Source organism: Pogona vitticeps, chromosome 4, assembly GCF_051106095.1.
Source record: "Pogona vitticeps strain Pit_001003342236 chromosome 4, PviZW2.1, whole genome shotgun sequence".
Classification (NCBI taxonomy): Eukaryota; Metazoa; Chordata; class Lepidosauria; order Squamata; family Agamidae; genus Pogona; species Pogona vitticeps.
The window spans coordinates 101,562,100-101,581,266 of record NC_135786.1 but is presented as its reverse complement, the minus strand read 5'-3'; the positions used below and the strand labels follow the sequence as shown (position 1 = coordinate 101,581,266).

The window sequence follows — 19,167 nt, the reverse complement described above, 5'->3', positions numbered from 1 at the left end:
GTGTTCTGAACATGGCCAAAGAGCCCGAAAAACCCACAACAACCATTAGATCCCGGCCGTGAAAGCCTTTGCAAAAGCTTTGTAATTGTCCACCTGATATAACAGCTCCTTTTTAGACCTTCTCCAGAAACAAGGTGGGTGCTAGCAGAGCTGGAATGTAAACCCCTGGCTCCTTGCATACAATCATAAGTAATCACTTGGATAAGGCTAGTTTTGAGGATGGCAGATTGGATATAGATTAAGATGTGTGTAACTGGGCTAGTAGAGACAGACTGCCACCACTTACCCCTTACTGCCTTTCTTTCATTTGTAAAAATGCTAACAGAGGGGGTGAGCCATGGTATAAAGGAGATATCCAAAATTAGGTTAGAAGATTTGTGTATGTGAGAGCGGAACTGTTGTTACTATAAAAGCAGGGTCTGCTGTGTCTATTTTTGCCTTTGCCATTGTGAAAATTCAGTGGCACTAGATTTGCCTATTTATATTTATTTCTTCAATTTGTATCCTGCTCCCATTAGTGCTGAGGCACTACTCTGGGCCATGTATAGTTACTGTTTAAGGTTTTAATTCCCCCAATCAATGGTTGATTAAACACTTTTTTTGAGGACATTAAAGCTTGCATAAACATCTAGCAAATTGGGTTTTTATCAATCTTTCTTTAACGATCTTCTCATTACAGGAACAAAATCAGAGGAACACTGCTTCCTGATAGATCGCCACTTTTACAAGCAAAATGACATTAACTATTTCTACTTTTAAACATAAGAAAATATAGCTGTCCTTGAATGCAAGGAATGGTTTGTTGCCCTTCAGTGTCCCAGCACCTGATAATTAGGTTAAAACAGGCATATTTTCTTAAGGACCCAGATCATGTTTGTCAGGTATGTGTTTCCATGTCGCAGTTTCAAAACATTTTTAAAGCATCTGAATGGGACAGCTGCATTGAGACTTGAAGTATATACACAATGCTAAGGGGCTTTTTTTGTATATTTGATTTAACCACAAAATAAAAACGACAGGGAACCTGAGATATGTTATTTCTTCTGTTTTCATAAGTAACAAGAAATAATTTGGCTGCAGGAATTTCCCTTACACTTTTAAACTTCATTAACACTAAAATTTAGGTGTCATGTTTCAACTTCACCTAGGCCTGAAGGTTCAATAGTTTCACATGGAAATGGACACTGGGTACCCAAAGTATAGTAGGGAAGGGAGGACTTCAGAAGGTCTCATTAATATTGATTAGTGAGAGCAGGAGTTTAAAGGTCTCCTTTCCTTATATCTTGGCTTACCTAAAGAGATTCAGTAAGTTTTTACTGATTTCTGCCAATGACCAATTTAACTTCCCATGAAGTGAAATATGTGTCATGGAACAAAGGAAAGGCTGGTAGATGCTAAATGGCACCTGCAGTTGACTACAGTGTAAACTGTATTATCATCCTTCTGTTTACATGACCTTGATATTTACATATGGGGGGAGGACAAGTTTAGATAGTACCAAGGTTTATTTTTTCTATGGTTTTAAAAAAAGATACACACATAACTTTTAGAACTTTTATACTATGCAAAAGTTAGAAAATCCATTGAAGCTATTTCTAGTTTTGTTATTTAAATTACATATTTTTCGCAAGAAGTTTCACAAATTTGTGACAAAAGTACCTTAAGCACTACCACCATCAAACAAAACTAGTATATTTACAAAAAAAAGGCCAGCAGGGGAGAAAGAAATATATATATACTATGCAGGTGACACTTTACAAACATTAGACACTTGATTTCCAAGCAGTGGCAGCAGAAACTGTACCTTAAACTATGTAAAATTACACAGTATTTTTAATATTCCAGATTTTACGTTTTTTTCCTTAAAGGCATTGTTCCTTGCACATATATAAAAAAAACTTTACAGTACTACATAATCCCCTGATGTTATGGTTGTTCCAAGAAATTTTTATGTCCATTAGCTGGAGTTTGGCCTCTTCAAACCAGAAGGTAGAAAGACTCGCTGTTCATCCATTCTCTTCCCCTGTGATCTCAAAATAAGGCTAAAAAAATCTTCATCAGGTACTGTTGGCCCTTTTGCAATATTTGGTGGTGGTGCGCATCTTTGGTCATCTAATCTGGAACCCTATGAAAACAGAAAAAGCCAGTTATGGATTAATTGTATAGTATTATTCCATACAATCTAACATCACATTAGCTAATGTAAAACCAGCTGTATATTCATTGTTTAAGGCAGAAATTCTGGCTACAGACTGCAAGGGTTTTAAAAGGCCTATCTTTGGTATGATCTATTTGAACTTGAGTGATCCTTCCAATCACACAGGAGACTTTCCTCCTGTGAGAAAGATCCAGACAGCATTTCAGATCACTCCAATTTCTCCTCCTTTCCATTAATAACACCCTCACCAACTGGGCTGCCAGCTGAAGAAAGCCCTGCTTTACACTCACCATAGGAATGTAGTAAGGGGACAAAACTAAATGTTACCAATTAATGGCTCGTTCAAGAAAGAATGGCTTCCATTTTTCACGGAAGAGATACAAGAGAACTTTATTATAATTTCAAGAAGAGATATCTTCCAGAGCCATTTTACATCTCATGCTCAGTCACTGAATGTTCTTGGAAATGTCACCACAAAAAAAGTTTCTAAAGTCGTTTTCAGCTACTATGTGGGAATAAGTGGCCAGCCCTAATGTACCTATAGTTTTAAAAGGTCGAATCAGAGTTAACAGTTCCAGTCTTGTGAATGCTAGTCAAAAGTCCGGCCGCTACATTTCTGACCAAAGGAGCTTGCTGCAGCAAACAAATCGCTTCTTGGCAGAAGCAGGTCGAACCTCCATTCTTTCCCTATGGATTTTTGATAAACCACCTTCACTGACTCAACCACCGGTCTTGACTAATAATCATTCCATTTTAATGGGCTAAATGGAAGTCTGTTACCATCAGCTCCTAATGTTTATCACCCTAAATACTAACATCAAACTCATTCTCTAGATCTTCTACTTATGTATCTAAAACAATGAGAAGTACATAAGAGAGGTAGTAGCAAGCTTGGTAGAATGATGCGCAGACAGATAAAAAAAACCTCAGAGAAAAAGAATCAAGTGTTGGGGGAGAATTAAGAACAGAAACAGCCCAGCAAAGAATGCTGACAACTACCTAGGAGGGTTAGGGAGAGGCAACCAAGAGGATGAGAATGAAATACAGTGGTGCCTCACATAACAAGCGCACTGTTTAACGACGAATCCGCATAGCGATCTATTTTTTGGGATCGCTAATGCGGTCGCATTGCGATGTTTTAATAGCCTAAACATCGCATTGCGATGATCGGTAAGCATTTTGCTTACCGATCTTCGCATTGCGATGTTTGCGGAACAGCTGATTGGTGGTTCCAAAATGGCCACCGGGTGCCCAAAATGGCCGCCGCAACCATTTTCGCACGATTTCCTCGCTTACCGAGGCGGCGAAAATGGTGGCCCTATGGAGGATCTTTGCATAACGGTGAGTTTTCGCCCCATAGGAACGCATTAAACAAAGTTTAATGCGTTTCTATGGGGTTCCCCACCCCCGCATTGCGATGTTTCCGGATAGCGACGATTAATCCAGAAGGGATTAACGTCGCTATGCGGGGCACCACTGTAGACAATTTCAAAACCTGGATAGGATCACTACACATGACAAATCTATTTGGAACAAGGTCCCACTTGTTTCAAATAACAACTTGCTTTCTCTTAATATAAACAGATGCCCATATTGATAAAAAAGCAAACAGAATACCCGTATGCAGGTAAACTTTACAATAATAATCAGTCCATAACTCCACACACAAATTATATATCTTTATGTCTTTTCTCATTTGAAAGGAATTTAAATGTTGAAACTTACACATGATTATGATCTAAATAGTAATTAACACATTTTTAGAAAAGTATGAACATCTGAAACATACCTTCACAGAGCATGTTGTATTACAGTTTAAGTGGCACAAACTAGACTTGAGATTATTCACATCATGGATGACTTTAAAAAATCATGAATAGAGGATATGAAGAAATCTAGCGTCTAGCTGTGATACTAGGTTCTCTAGCCTTAAATCCATGAACTAGTCCTAACTAGAACTAACACACTTAACTGCTGAATGGTACATCAACATTTATATCAATCTGAATGATTCAGTGGATGAACTCTAGTTGGGATCTGCAGTTATATTTAGGCCAGTGCTACCAAAACATTCTGCAAAACTTGTCATTTCCGGTGAGCTGAGACTTCACGTAAGTATTAAGCCACTTGTGTACTCTACTGCCATAAACTTCCAAGACAAGCAAAGAGTTGCTGCTAATTAGAACAACTGTCTTCAGCTGAATTTACATGGGAACAGTCATGCATCTTGCCTCAGTGGCCTTTGTTGTCGTGCATGGCAGCATAACATGAGAACAGCTCATATAGTATGAGGCTGCGGAGCCTGTGCAGTGTCTATCTGCCTTGCTGCTTTACTTTGAACTTGGATCCCTAGTCTGTTCAAGATCTTTATCCAGGTATGTACAGAACAGGAGTTCTAGTTAAATTTAAGTAATTTGTTTGTTGCAACTATCCAAAACTTTTGTCACTTAATACTGTAATAAACTTACCACTTTAGGAAGACGGTGTGTGTTTATTATTCCACTAAGCCCTAATATTAAATTCTATATCGTGGTGACCATTTTGTCCACTGAATACTCAGTAAAAATACTTCTTGCTTTAGAGTTAGAAAATTCTTTATCTCCTTTGCCTCTCAGGAACAGATATCTTGTAAAGTCTGTGAGTCCCCTAACCCAGATTTGTCTGGAAAGAAGGGGTGATGGCAACAAAGTCTGCTCTGCATGGTTGGTCTCTTACACTGGAACCAATTTTCACTGAGCCTTAGAAACTGAGAATGGTGGTGGATGGTTTGGCTTGGTTTTCCAGGTTCAGTTATGCTAGGAAAGCTCTCACTGTACACTATTGTATTAGTATTACTAGAAAGTGAAAGAGTAGACCAGTGTAAGATTTAAAACGTGTTTATGTATTTTATTTTTAATTGTTTTATTCACATGTGGTCTTTTTCCTGGTGATGTGACCCAAGGCATCACAATATGAAGCATGGTCACATATGTTACAAAGATACCTCATTCAGAAGTCGCCCACACAACAGCCAAAAACAATTCTGTATCTGTAACAGGTTTAGCACTGTATAATCCCTGACAAAAAAAAACAACACACGTGCACATCTTATTTCAGTGATCCGTTTACTGTAGTTCTGAAGGTGGGAGGGTCAAGAATATGTTACCTCCTCTGGGGAAGCATAAGCAAGAAGCATTTCATTTATATTAGTACAGTACTGCACACAGGACTCCGTAGCCTGGTTCACACATCGACAAACCATTGTTTATTATTTTGAGAAAAACTCTTGGAGCTACATAGTCCCTCTGTCCACAAAGGGGAAAAAAACTTCCATTTGTGTTATCCTCACTATTTAAAGGCACAGCATTCTCTGAATGTCATAAGGAAATGTGACTAGTTAAAAAAAATGAAAACAAAGTTTCAGTGTTACCACACGCACATTGCGGTAGTATAAACCCTGAATATAAAATGAACAAACCTACCCCAATCCCCAGCATACTGCACATGGAAGAATCAGTTCTTTCTGAACTACTGGGTGTGAGAGAGAGCTCCTTAACAGGTTGTTGTTAATTGAAACCAGATCAATTAATAATCTACTGCATGTTTTAGTAAGCAACCTAACTAAATGCTGAACTCATTCTACCCAACTACTAATAGAGAGCACTCACATTTACTGCCATTACTGATACAAATACCTATGTTAATTGTTGTTCATTCTGTTGAAAAACCCTAATCTGTTTGTTTCCACTTGGTGTCCTATTTGTTTAAAAACCTACAAATAGTTTTCTGTATGAGGGCCAGAGTATGGCTTTTAAAATATAGTGGTGCCTCGCTTAATGACGTTAATTCGTTCCAGCGAAATCGCTGTAGAGCACAATTTTTAAAAACCCATTGAAATGCATTGAAAACCCTTCAATGCTTTCCAATGGGCTGAAAACTCACCGTCCAGCGAAGATCCTCCATAGGGGCGGCCATTTTTGGGTGCCTGTAAAGCGAAAAATGGCTCCTAAACATAGCGGGGAGCCATTTTCTACACCCAGCAGCCATTTTGAAACCTGACAATCAGCTGTTTTGATCATCGTAAAGCGGAAATCGGCTCCTGAAGCAGGGAACCGATCATCGCAAAGCGGATTTTCCCCATTCAAACCATCGTTTTGTGATTGCAAAAACATCGTCATCAAGCGGATTCGTCATTAAACGTCAAGCAGGGCACGACTGTACAACATGCTTTTGTAATTCAAATAATTAAGACAATGTCAGATTACTTGAACAGCCATTTCAGATCTTCCAATCCCTTTCTTGAAAAGGGTTTTATCATATATTGCTATGTCATGAAGTATTTTAATGGGAATCCTCATTACAGAAGATTTATATCTTTGAAATCCCTGCTGGAAATACATATCTGTTATGTTACAGAACCCATAATTTATCAGTTTTATCCTTACAGAGTTGAACTCTAGTCATACCAGAAATGCCCTAACTACCTCTTTTACTACTTTCATGTTACCTGCTTGCTCATAACACTGCAGAAGGCAACACCGTTTTTTGGCAAGTTATTCTTGCTCTGTACTTTTTCAGTTATCAGCAAATACAGCTGATAACACTGAATTTCTAACTGGCTAGACATTTCTTCAAATGCATTTTCCAGCATCAGCAGATGTACTAAGTGTTCATATATACAGAGGACTGATCTTTCAACCCACACTGGGGGGGGGGGGGGAATTACCACTCACTACTACATAAGTGCAAGTTTTGCATTTAACAGTTTACGAACAGGACACCAGAGAAGCCATATTAAAAATAATCTCCATGTAGAAAAACATGCCAGAGGCATGCCGGTAATGGCTGACTTCAGGAAGGAACATATGAATTCCTATGATAAGATACAGAAGAAGAGTGCTCTTACAAAAGCAGATTCCACTGTAATACAGTACATATAGTTTAGAAATGGGATATTCATATTCATACCCCCAGGATATCAACACCACAGGTGCCTGGAGAAACTGGGCCCTCCCCCCAGAACCAGTAAGTCCACTTACTGCTCGCTGCGTGGCACACACAACCATCATCATTCATGCTGCGCCAACTGTGGAAATAGCCCAGCCAGCACTCCCCCCCCCCGCATATCTGACCACTCAGCAGCTGAGTGGGGAAATTTGTCGTCCCACCTCCTCACCAGAGTGGTCAGCTGTGTGGGGAGGTAGCAAAGTGCCAGCCAAGCTACTTCTGCGATTGATGCAACACGGACGACAATGGCCACAAACGGTAAATGGATCAGCTGGTTCTGGGGGGATGGTCTGGTTTCCCCAGGAACCTGTGTTTCCCTTTCCCCCAGGGAAACAAATATGAATATCCTATATACAGTGGTGCCTTGCTTAGCGATTGCTCCATTGAGCGATGAAATCGCTTAGCGATAGGGTTTTGGCCATCGCCAGAGCCATTGCTTAGCGATGGCCCCTATGGGGAAAAATCGCTTTGCGATGATTGCGGGGAAGCAATCATGGCAAAGCGACCCTTTTTAAACAGCTGATCAGCGGTTCCAAAATGGCCACTGGAAAAATAAAATGGCCACCCGCTGTTTTGCCTTGCTTTAGAGCAGTGGTTCTTAACCTTTGTTGTGTGTGTTCAGTCGTTTAGTCGTGTCCGACTCCTCGTGACCCCATGGACCAGAGCACGCCAGGCCCTCCTATCTTCCACCGCCTCCCGGAGTTGTGTCAAATTCATGTTGGTTGCTTCGATGACACTGTCCAACCATCTCATCCTCGGTCGTCCCCTTCTCCTCTTGCCTTCACACTTTCCCAACATCAAAGTCTTTTCCAATGAGTCTTCTCTTCTCATGAGGTGGCCAAAGTACTGGAGCCTCAGCTTCAGGATCTGTCCTTCCAGTGAGCACTCAGGGTTGATTTCCTTTAGAATTGATAGGTTTGTTCTCTTTGCAGTCCAGGGAACTCTCAAGAGTCTCCTCCAGCACCACAATTCAAAGGCATCAATTCTTCGGCGGTCAGCTTTCTTTATGGTCCAGCTCTCACTTCCATACAACACTACAGGAAAAACCATAGCTTTGACTATTCGGACTTTTGTTGGCAAGGTGATGTCTCTGCTTTTTAAGATGCTGTCAAGGTTTGTCATTGCTTTCCTCCCAAGAAGCAGGTGTCTTTTAATTTCGGGGCTGCTGTCTCCATCTGCAGTGATCATGGAGCCCAAGAAAGTAAAATCTGTCACTGCCTCCATATCTTCCCCTTCTATTTCCCAGGAGGTGATGGGACCAGTGGCCATGATCTTAGTTTTTTTGATGTTGAGTTTTAGACCATTTTTTGCACTCTCGTCTTTCACCCTCATTACAAGGTTCTTTAGTTCCTCCTCACTTTCCGCCATCAGAGTGGTATCATCTGCATATCGGAGTTTGTTGATATTTCTTCTGGCAATCTTAACTATGGCTTGGGATTCATCTAGTCCTGCCTTTCACATGATGTATTCTGTATATAAGTTAAATAAGCAGGAAGACAATATACAGCCTTGTCGTACTCCTTTCCCAATTTTGAACCAATCAGTTGTTCCATATCCAGTTCTAACTGTTGTTTCCTGTCCCACACATAGATTTCTCAGGAGATCGATAAATTGGTCAGGCACTCCCATTTCTTTAATAACTTGCCATAGTTTGCTGTGGTCCACACAGTCAAAGGCTTTTGTGTAGTCAATGAAGCAGAAGTAGATGTTTTTTCTGGAACTCTCTGGCTTTCTCCATAATCCAGCGCATGTTGGCAATTTGGTCTCGAGTTCCTCTGCCCCTTCGGAATCCCGCTTGTACTTCTGGGAGTTCTTGGTCCACATAATGCTGAAGCCTACCTTGTATGATTTTGAGCATAACCTTGCTGGCATGTGAGATGAGTGCAATTGTCCGGTAGTTGGAGCATTCTTTGGCACTGCCCTTCTTTGGTATTGGGATGTAGACTGATCTTTTCCAGTCCTCTGGCCACTGTTGAGTTTTCCAAACTTGTTGGCATATTGAATGTAGCACCTTAACAGCATCATCCTTTAGGATTTTAAATAGTTTGACTGGAATGCCATCACCTCCACTGGCCTTGTCGTTAGCCAGGCTTTCTAAGGCCCACTTGACCTCACTCTCCAGGATGTCTGGCTCTAGGTCAGCAACTATATTGTCTGGGTTGTCCGGGATATCCAAAACTTTCTGATATAATTCCTCTGTGTATTCTTGCCACCTCTTCTTGATGTCTTCTGCTTCTGTGAGGTACCTTCCATTTTTGTCTTTTATCATGTCCATCTTTGCACAAAATTTTCCTCTAATATCTCCAATTTTCCTGAACAGATCTCTGGTTTTTCCTTTTCTGTTATTTTCCTCTATTTCTTTGCATTGTTCATTTAAGAAGGCCCTCTTGTCTCTCCTTGCTTTGTTACTCGGATGTTTTTGAACTGCAACTCCCAGAAACCCCAGCCAGCACAGTTGGTGGTGAAGGCTTCTGGGAGTTGCAGTCCAAAACTCCTGAGTAACCCAAGGTTAAGAACCAGTGCTTTAGAGGCACCGAAAATGGCTGCCCCTATGGAGGATCTTCGCATAAGGTCAGTTTTCAAGCCCATCGGAACACATTAAACACGTTGTAATGCGTTTCTATGGGCTTTTTAAAATTGCTTAGCAACGTTTTTCCTGGAACGGATTAACGTCGCTAAGCAAGGCACCACTGTATAATATAAATGGACCTCCGGAATAAGAAGTCCATATAAATCTCTTTATCCAGTAAAGAAAATGGTGAATCTCATCCACTGTTACAACTGTCCTGACTTTGTTCTTACAATTACAACAGTGTATTTTTTTACCAGTAAGAGAAGACATAATTACAGATCATATCCATAATTCCTGAATTCTTACTAGAATGCAACTGAATCCTCAAGAAAGCCAAGCCTGCACCTGTAAATAAAAATCTGTTATTTAAACCTATCAACTCACCTGGCATTTTATTAAGATGTCAAAGAAATCCTCATCTGGTTCACTGCTGCTACTACTCATCAAATGGCCAAGCACTGACTGGCTATTATGCTGATTAAGCCGAAGTCCTGGTAAGTTACTGGCACTGGCTCGCTGATCATCTAGACGTCTACTCTGCGAGCTAACAAGTAGATCTAGAAATTCATCTGTATGCGGCGAGATCATGGAAGTAGAAAAGGCTGCAAAATAGTAAGAAATAGGAACCATTTGCATAGGTCGCATACATTTCAGCTCTTACTATTTTATTCAGATGCTGGAATAGTGCACAGTATAAAATTAATTACATTTTTTCATTGCTCGAGATGGTGTAGACGATGCAGTTGCTGTCAATCTAGTTCTGTCCTGAAAACAATATCGTTGATCATCCATTCTATTGCTCTGAAATCGACTCAGCAAGTCAAAAAACCCTTCATCTCCAGGTACATCTGTGCTATTTTTCTAAAAAAGCAAGAGACAAAAGGTAGATTAGTTTTTCGTACACACAAAAATATACAAATCATTCTTTAATCAAGTTAAGACATATTAGTACATAGCATTATGAGAAACAGAAATATGTCATTAGATGAGGGAAGGTGAAATGAGTTATTGAACAAGAACCCAAGGTATGTGACCTGAGAACCAAGTTTCAATCTCTGTACATGAATCACTTATCAAGATTTTATCATCAAATGTTCAGTTACCAACTTTTCCATCCTTAAAAGTGTATGTTCATAAATAGTTAACTGATTTCAATGGAAATTGCTTTCAAAGAAAGCTTGCCATTTCATTCTTAGCTGGCATGAGCCACATGAGATTGCTGATCTTTTTTTCCCCAAAATCAAGACAATAAAATAAAACCAAAAAGCCTCCAAAATGATCTTTTCACTGTCCTTTAAGATATATCTCAACATCCAGAACTTTAGGGTGATAAAATATTTCACCACAAATACCTTCGGTGAACTTAGCCGATGATCAATAGAATTACTAGCATCCTGAAGAACCTTTGAAGTGATGTTTTTGTATTTTTTGCCTTTTAATCGATTTACAAAGTGCAGTTTTGCTGAAGGTTTGGGAACTAGTGGTTTCTGTTTTGCTAGAATTTCACTGTTCCAGTCCTGAACCTAGGAAACAAGGAACATTGTATATTAAGAAACTATCCAGAAGACAGTTTCTGATAGCACAAAATGCTAGCTAGTTTAATTTTTGTTGCTTTGGCAACATATTCTATACTTCTGTAGTATCCACTGCAACCTGCCTTACTACAATATTTGCCATACAAAATTTGAGGGACAGTCACACTGTCCCAGTGACAAGGTATTTATTTAAATGGTAACAAAACTGCTATCTTTCTAGAACACAAGAACGACCTTAAAAAAAAGTGGTTAAAAAAAGTTCAGAAGAACAGCTGCAGCTAGAGCAGCTTAGATGAAGTTTAAAAGATTGATCCTTGTGGATCTCATACATGGATGTTACCTACTGATAAGTTAAATGCCTACTCTATCAGGATCTGAATTTTTCAGAACTATTACTTTGTGGAGGCTATGCATTCACACTTGAAACATTGATATAAAAGACATGTTTTACTACTTTCTAAGCTAAGCTGCTCATCTACTTTGAAAAGCAACATACTGGACGAAACTCTGAAGATCACATTACACTGAAACCATTCTTCATTCTATTGGCAAGTGTGAAGGAGTGGGACCCAGTGTGCCGTCCCCAGAAGAGGAAAGCCCGAAAAGCGCGAGTGGCTGTACGGAAGGGATACTGGTAGAAATAGAGAGTGAGGAAGAACTACAGAGAAGGCCTACCGAAGTGTGCTTGGTGGATGAGGGCGGAGCCGAGATGGACCTGATCATGTGGGAGGAGGTGAAAGGGGAAGGAGATTTTGCGCGGGAGTTCAGTTGGCTGGGAGAAGGAGAGCTGGGCAGATGCACCACGAGAGGGGTGCAGACAGAATGGTTAAAGGATGCTAAGAGCTTAGCGGACGGGTCCCCTGGTGCCCAGAGCTTACCGGTAGGAGGAGGACTGCTGCCTGAGCCTCCCATAACCTGCGGTCGCGGTAGGACGTATGAGCCCTTGGAATGGAGGGTTTCGGTCTTCCCAGTGGGCTACCATGGTGGGGGTCGGAGGGTTATCCGCCCGGGCCCCGAGTTCCAACAGAAACCCTTGGAGGGGGATTGGGCCCGCCACCCCTGCTGTGGGACCATCTGCGCCGTCAGGAGTGCACCTTTAAGAACCCCGACGGATCGCGAGCGGTTTGGCCCGGCCCCATGGTAGAGGATGAGATGTGTCAGCCTGTGGTTAGACCAAAGAAGTACGCCCTGTTAACCGATGATGTTTTGAAGGATCCGTTCGATCCCGTGGAATTGAGTGTTCATGCCAATAAAGTTGTTAGTTCACGAGACTCGAACTCGCCTCCGCGTTTGTTTCCCGCCTTTACCACCCAACCCCCCCCGGCCAGAGACGAACCTCGTCACAGTGGCGCCCAACGTGGGGCCGGGGGGACGGAATTGGCGGGAAACCAAGAGGTGGACCGGTTGCGAGAAGCGATGGAGAGACAAGCCCGACTTATAGAAAACCTGACGGAGCAGCAAATCTTGATGGCCCGGCAGATGCGCGAGAGAGGGAGTGAAGAGGAGAGGGGCGGCAGGAATCTGGCTAGCGTCAGGGGCAGCCTGGTGGCGGGACCGGCCCCAATCCGAATACAGAAGATGACCGCCACGGATGACCCTGAGGCGTACCTGCACACGTTCGAGAGAGTGGCCACGGCTGCAGGGTGGCCACGGGACCAGTGGACTCTGGTGCTCATACCATGTCTCACCGGCCTGTTGCAGGAGGTGGTTGATACCCTGGGAGTTCAGGAGGCGACGCGGTATGACGCGGTGAAAAATGCTATTTTGAACACCTTGAACTTAACGGAGGAAACTTATAGAAAGAGACTAAGGGAGTTGAAATGGAAGCCAGGAACCCACCCGCGTACGGTCGCACAGAGAATGAGAGCTAATGCGATGAGGTGGTTGAAACCAGCCGAAAACGATGGTGACAAGCTAGTGGATGCGGTTGTGCTAGAACAGCTTGTGCAGTCCCTAGGAACCGGCGCGAAAAACTGGGTGCAGAAGAATAATCCCAAAACGCTAGAGAGGGCGATTACGCTGCTGGAGGACTTCAGCAACACGGAAGAAGCGAACAAGGAAGTGACCGCCCCCTGGGCGGAGAGGCAGCGACCACGAGGAGGAGAGGTTTCGCTTTCAACTTCCAACCTTACTGCGAAGGCGGGCACGGAGATGAGCGGATCGGCTAGAGCGCGCGGGAAAGGTTTCGAGCCGTTTGCACCCAAGCCTGTCCGGCCTATTACAGTTGATCAAAGGATTTACGCGCCGGGCACGGGCTGGAAAGAGGGCAAGGACGGACGGCCCCTCTACACCCCGGGATTGGTAGGGAAGGACAACAAAGAGGGGAGGATCGTCTGTTATTCCTGTGGGGTTCCGGGCCACGTGAAAAGGAATTGCCCCGGGATTGATTGTTCGTGGGTGGGGCGCTTAACGCGCGCGGTGGAGACTAAGGGCCCGACCTCGGAACGATGGGAAATAGACGCTTGGGTGAATGGGGTGAAAAAGAGAGCCCTCATAGACACGGGATGCGGGACGACCCTGGTGAGAGATCTACCGGGCGATAAGACGGATGGAGGACTATCGGTGCGATGCATCCACGGGGACCTTAAAAAGTACCAAACTATGTGGGCTACAGTGAAAGTAGGGGACGACGAGAGACATATGAAAATCGGGGTCGTTCCAGGACTGACGCGTGAAATGCTGCTTGGTCGGGACTGGGTGGGCTCCTGCAATGTGGGGTCGGTTAAGGAAGGGCTGCAAGGGGATGAGGAGGATAGTAAGGATCAGTCCGATTTTTTGCAGAGAACGTCGCGGGAGCAAGTGAGAGCCATGCAGCAAGATGACGCGTCGCTGCGGGAGCCCCTGCTGGCGGCTCAGCCATCGGGAACCATTGTAAGAGGACAAAGGGGGTGGGAAATGGATAACAATCTGTTGTATTATGTGCATGAGGATGCAAGTAGAAGGTTGGTGGTACCTTCCAAATGGAGGTCGAAAGTTATGGAATTGGCTCATGATATTCCCTTGGCAGGACATTTGGCAGAAGAAAAAATGAGGGCTAGGATAGAGCAGCGATTCTGGTGGCCGGAATTGCGGAAGGGGGTGAAAGAGTACTGTGAAACTTGCCCACAATGTCAGAAAACCCAAAGGAAGCCACCCACGGGGGCTGAATTAATCCCATTACCTCTTATGGATCACCCCTTTCAAAGAATTGGATTGGACATTGTGGGACCCCTGCTTAAGTCACAAGGGGGGCACACTCATATATTGGTGATCATAGATTATGCCACCCGATATCCTGAAGCGGTCCCACTGAGATCGACCACAGCCAAAGTGCTAGCGCGGGAGTTGATGCAGGTGTTCACAAGGCTGGGGTTCCCCAAGGAAATACTTACTGACCAAGGCACGAATTTCATGAGCCAAACCTTGAAGGAATTGTGGCGCCTCCTGGAGGTAAAACCCATTCACACCGCCGTGTATCATCCTCAGAGTAACGGCTTGGTGGAACGTTTCAACAAGACCCTGAAAGGCATGTTGCGGAAATTGGTCATGGAAAAACCCCGACGATGGCATTTGTTAGTAGCCCCTTTAATGTTTGCCATAAGGGAGGTACCACAGTCCTCTACAGGATTTTCTCCATTCGAACTAATGTATGGGTGGAACCCCAGAGGTATTCTGGACCTGGTAAAAGAGAGGTGGGAGGAAGGTCCTGATGACGCGCGGATCACTATCCAACAAGTGATCGAAATGAGAGAGCACCTAAGAACAGCAGTGGGACTGGCCAAGGCCAACCTTGGCCAGGCCCAAGCCGGGCAAAAGAGGAGATACGACCAAAGAGTGAAGGTGCGGGAGTTCGCACCAGGGCAAAAAGTTCTGTTGTTGATGCCTTCTGAGCAAGCCAAGTTGTTCGCGACTTGGCAAGGCCCGTATGAGGTGGTACAGAAGATAGGAGATGTCGACTATGAAATATATATGCCGGACAAGACTAAGAAGAAGGGTATCTTCCACGTCAACCTCCTTAAGGAGTGGAAAGAAAGAGAGGCGTTGTGGGGGGAAGTGGAGGAGCAGGAGTTTGGGCCAGAAGTTGGTTCTTGGGGACGGATAGAGGGCCGGTTACCTATTGATGAGACCTTACCTGCGGCACAACAACAGGACTTATTGCAGCTGGAGAGCGAATTCCAGCATTTGTTTTCAGGGGTACCCAGTGAAACGCGGCTGATACAACATGAGATACACACTCCAACAGGAGTTGTGACGAGATCAGGGAACAGAACCTGGCCGTACCATCTTAAAGAGGCTATCAGTAGGGAGGTTGAGGAAATGTTGCACCTGGGAATTATAGAACCCTCGCGGAGCCCGTGGCGTAGCTATCCGGTGATGGTGCCAAAGGCTGACGGGAAGATGCGTCTATGTGTAGATTTCAGACAATTGAACGAAGTTTCCAAATTTGACGCGTACCCCATGCCCCGGGTGGACGACCTATTGGAAAAACTGGGCGGGTCAGTCTATCTGACCTCGCTTGACCTTACCAAAGGTTATTGGCAGATCCCTTTAAGAGAGGAAGACAAGGAGAAAACATCCTTTGTGACACCCCAGGGGTTGTACCAGTTCAAAAAAATGCCATTCGGGTTGCATGGCGCCGCTGCCACATTCCAAAGGCTGATGGATCAAGTTTTAGCCCCGGTTAGGGATTTCGCGGGGGCCTACATCGATGATATCTTGATCTATAGTAAGTCTTGGGAAGAACATCTGGAACACATAAAAAGGGTGCTCGGGGAGATCGAGAAGGCAGGGCTGAAAGTGAACCCGGATAAGTGCAAGATCGCGCGGAGAGGGGTACAGTTCTTAGGGTTTCAGGTGGAAGGTGGGAAAATACAACCGGTGTCCGATAAAGTAGACAAAGTTGTATCATGGACGGTACCCAAAACTAAGAAAGAGGTCCAGCAATTTTTGGGGCTAGCCGGATACTACAGACAATTTGTGCCCAATTTTGCGGAGGTGGCAGCTCCCCTCACGGATTTGACGCGGAAGCGGAAGGGGAAAAGCATCATATGGGGTATAGCAGAACAGCACTCGTTCAGACAGCTTAAGGAGATTTTGGCAACGTTACCTTCTAGGTATGCTCCGGATTTCAAGTTACCTTTCTGGGTGCAAACGGACGCCTCTGACAGGGGGATTGGCGCGGTCTTATCTCAAAGGAGAGAGGGGGTGGAATACCCGGTAATGTACTTAAGTAAAAAGTTGAGTAACCGGGAACAAAAGTATGCGACAATCGAGAAAGAAGCCTTGGCGGTGAAGTGGGCAGTACACGCCCTGAGGTATTATTTGTTAGGGGCTCCGTTCATACTAGTGACAGATCATGCGCCCTTGCAGTGGCTTAATCGCATGAAGGATACCAACGCCCGCCTGACCAGGTGGTATCTTGGCTTACAACCATTCTCATTTCAGGTACAGTATAGGAAGGGGAAGGCACACACTAATGCCGACTATTTCTCTCGACAGGAAGGGGAAAAGGAGAACCTTCCTTGGAGGACGGCCCACTCAGAGAGGGGGGCGTGTGAAGGAGTGGGACCCAGTGTGCCGTCCCCAGAAGAGGAAAGCCCGAAAAGCGCGAGTGGCTGTACGGAAGGGATACTGGTAGAAATAGAGAGTGAGGAAGAACTACAGAGAAGGCCTACCGAAGTGTGCTTGGTGGATGAGGGCGGAGCCGAGATGGACCTGATCATGTGGGAGGAGGTGAAAGGGGAAGGAGATTTTGCGCGGGAGTTCAGTTGGCTGGGAGAAGGAGAGCTGGGCAGATGCACCACGAGAGGGGTGCAGACAGAATGGTTAAAGGATGCTAAGAGCTTAGCGGACGGGTCCCCTGGTGCCCAGAGCTTACCGGTAGGAGGAGGACTGCTGCCTGAGCCTCCCATAACCTGCGGTCGCGGTAGGACGTATGAGCCCTTGGAATGGAGGGTTTCGGTCTTCCCAGTGGGCTACCATGGTGGGGGTCGGAGGGTTATCCGCCCGGGCCCCGAGTTCCAACAGAAACCCTTGGAGGGGGATTGGGCCCGCCACCCCTGCTGTGGGACCATCTGCGCCGTCAGGAGTGCACCTTTAAGAACCCCGACGGATCGCGAGCGGTTTGGCCCGGCCCCATGGTAGAGGATGAGATGTGTCAGCCTGTGGTTAGACCAAAGAAGTACGCCCTGTTAACCGATGATGTTTTGAAGGATCCGTTCGATCCCGTGGAATTGAGTGTTCATGCCAATAAAGTTGTTAGTTCACGAGACTCGAACTCGCCTCCGCGTTTGTTTCCCGCCTTTACCACCCAACCCCCCCCGGCCAGAGACGAACCTCGTCACAGCAAGGTACTGCACAATTACCCTTCATTTCAGAGACATTACAAGCCAGTAGCACTGATTATACTCAGCAGTCCTCAGCTTTTTAATCATTTTACATTCTCCCCTACTCCACTAATACTTTTGATACTGTCTTCCAAAAACAATGGGTTAATGCATAAACTGTAATAATTTGCTACAGAAACAAGCATGAAAAATTCTAGCCCTAAGTTAAATCATCTAAATGATTTTGCACATATCTTAGGACGCATATTACCAGCATCCCAGAAAGAGGAAACACAGGTGGTAAACATGCTACTTAACACAGGGCTAGAGCTATAGTGTGTATACACTTGTACAGTGAGCAGTTAAGCTGTGCAAGTTTGATTTTAGAGATAAAAGATACGTAACTGAAGGCAGAATAAGCAGGGCTAGTGTTTCAAATTAAAATGACTGAAATCCTTAGGAGGGATTTAGCGAGTCAACTCCATAGGTTCTGTTGATTCAAATGGGCTAATTGTGACATACTTCACCATAGTTAAGTCACAACTAGAATGGGCCCATTTCAATTAACAGAACTTAAAGAAGAGTTGACTCACCAAATCCCCACTAATTCACTGGGCCTATTCCAGAGCCCCTTATTACACGAGGTGACTAGATTTCAGCCAATATGTTTTTGTTTGAGCAAGTCAGCAATGTAAGAAGAAAGCTCAAGCAGAAAAAGTTCTCACTATGCTCTGTCTACTGAAGCAATATACTGACAATGACATTTTGAACTGCTGATACTGCTATAAGGTGCTACCTCTGAGAGCCAGCATGGTATAGTGGCCAGCGTGTCAGACTAGGCCTCAGAAGGTCTGGGCTTAAATTCCTGCTAAACCATGGTAACTTACTACGGATGGCAACCATGAACCACTCCTTGAATACCTCACGTATCTTGAAAACTCTGTAAGGATCACTGCTAAGTTGGAAGCAATTTTATGGATTTTAACGACGACTATATAAATATTTATAATTAACTGTTCTCTTTTATCAAAAATATGGTCATCCTGACTGGTAGCACAATCATATGATCTGAATGCATATGTAAGAAGTAAGTATGTACTTCAATCTTGAGTGGCATTTTAAAGATTATGAGTTGGATTCAGACTTGGTTGTCAGTAGTGCTCACTGATTCATTGGGAACTATATTCAACTGAGGTAACTCTGGATCCAACTCTGCTAATTATTTTTACACACTATTTCCCTCACAGTATGCAAAGGGCACTAACCTTCTCAGGCGTTAGCTTCATCAGTTCCATATTTTCCATACTGTGGCGACGTCCTACCCGGGGTCTAGTGCCTTGAAATGGAGAAATAAAGTATTTTGAAGAAGAATTTAGTAATAGGATATAAAACATATAGCTACTGGGGTAGGGGATTCCTAATGCCCGATTTTTTTTTAAATCAAATTAACTCATATTTTGAAGCCATAAAAGGACATGCTAGCCTTTTTTCTTTAACCACTGTCTACTAAAACTGCAATCAGATACTACATTAATATCTAAAATTATTTTTATTTCTCTATAAAATCCATTTTTGTGGCTATTCAAATGTTACCCCATCATTTGTTAAGCT

General features: G+C 43.9%; 2 protein-coding genes across 14 annotated transcripts in view; one reads left to right on the top strand and one right to left on the bottom strand.

Moving 5' to 3' along the window:
- The window catches only part of CLCC1 (chloride channel CLIC like 1), a 47,984-nt gene extending 46,956 nt beyond the window's left edge, over positions 1-1,028 (top strand). For all 9 annotated transcript variants that reach the window (XR_013544541.1, XR_013544540.1, XR_013544539.1 and 6 more), the window contains exon 13: positions 680-1,028. Coding sequence is in view for 4 of the 9 variants with exons in the window: in XM_020784641.3 (XP_020640300.3) it covers positions 680-709 (30 nt within the window). In the remaining 5 variants the exon portion in view is untranslated. The remainder of the gene's footprint in view (positions 1-679) is intronic.
- Positions 1,029-1,486: 458 nt separating this feature from the next.
- GPSM2 (G protein signaling modulator 2) overlaps positions 1,487-19,167 on the bottom strand; it is a 90,356-nt gene continuing 72,675 nt past the window's right edge. For 4 of the 5 annotated variants that reach the window (XM_072998057.2, XM_072998059.2, XM_072998060.2 and 1 more), the window contains 5 exons: positions 18,822-18,892; positions 11,069-11,239; positions 10,424-10,577; positions 10,101-10,318; positions 1,487-2,125 (listed from right to left, as the gene is read on the bottom strand). In XM_072998057.2, the coding sequence (XP_072854158.1) occupies positions 1,958-2,125; positions 10,101-10,318; positions 10,424-10,577; positions 11,069-11,239; positions 18,822-18,892 (782 nt within the window). In that variant the 3' untranslated portion in view covers positions 1,487-1,957. The remainder of the gene's footprint in view (positions 2,126-10,100; positions 10,319-10,423; positions 10,578-11,068; positions 11,240-18,821; positions 18,893-19,167) is intronic. The other variant, XM_072998061.2, reaches the window with a different exon arrangement.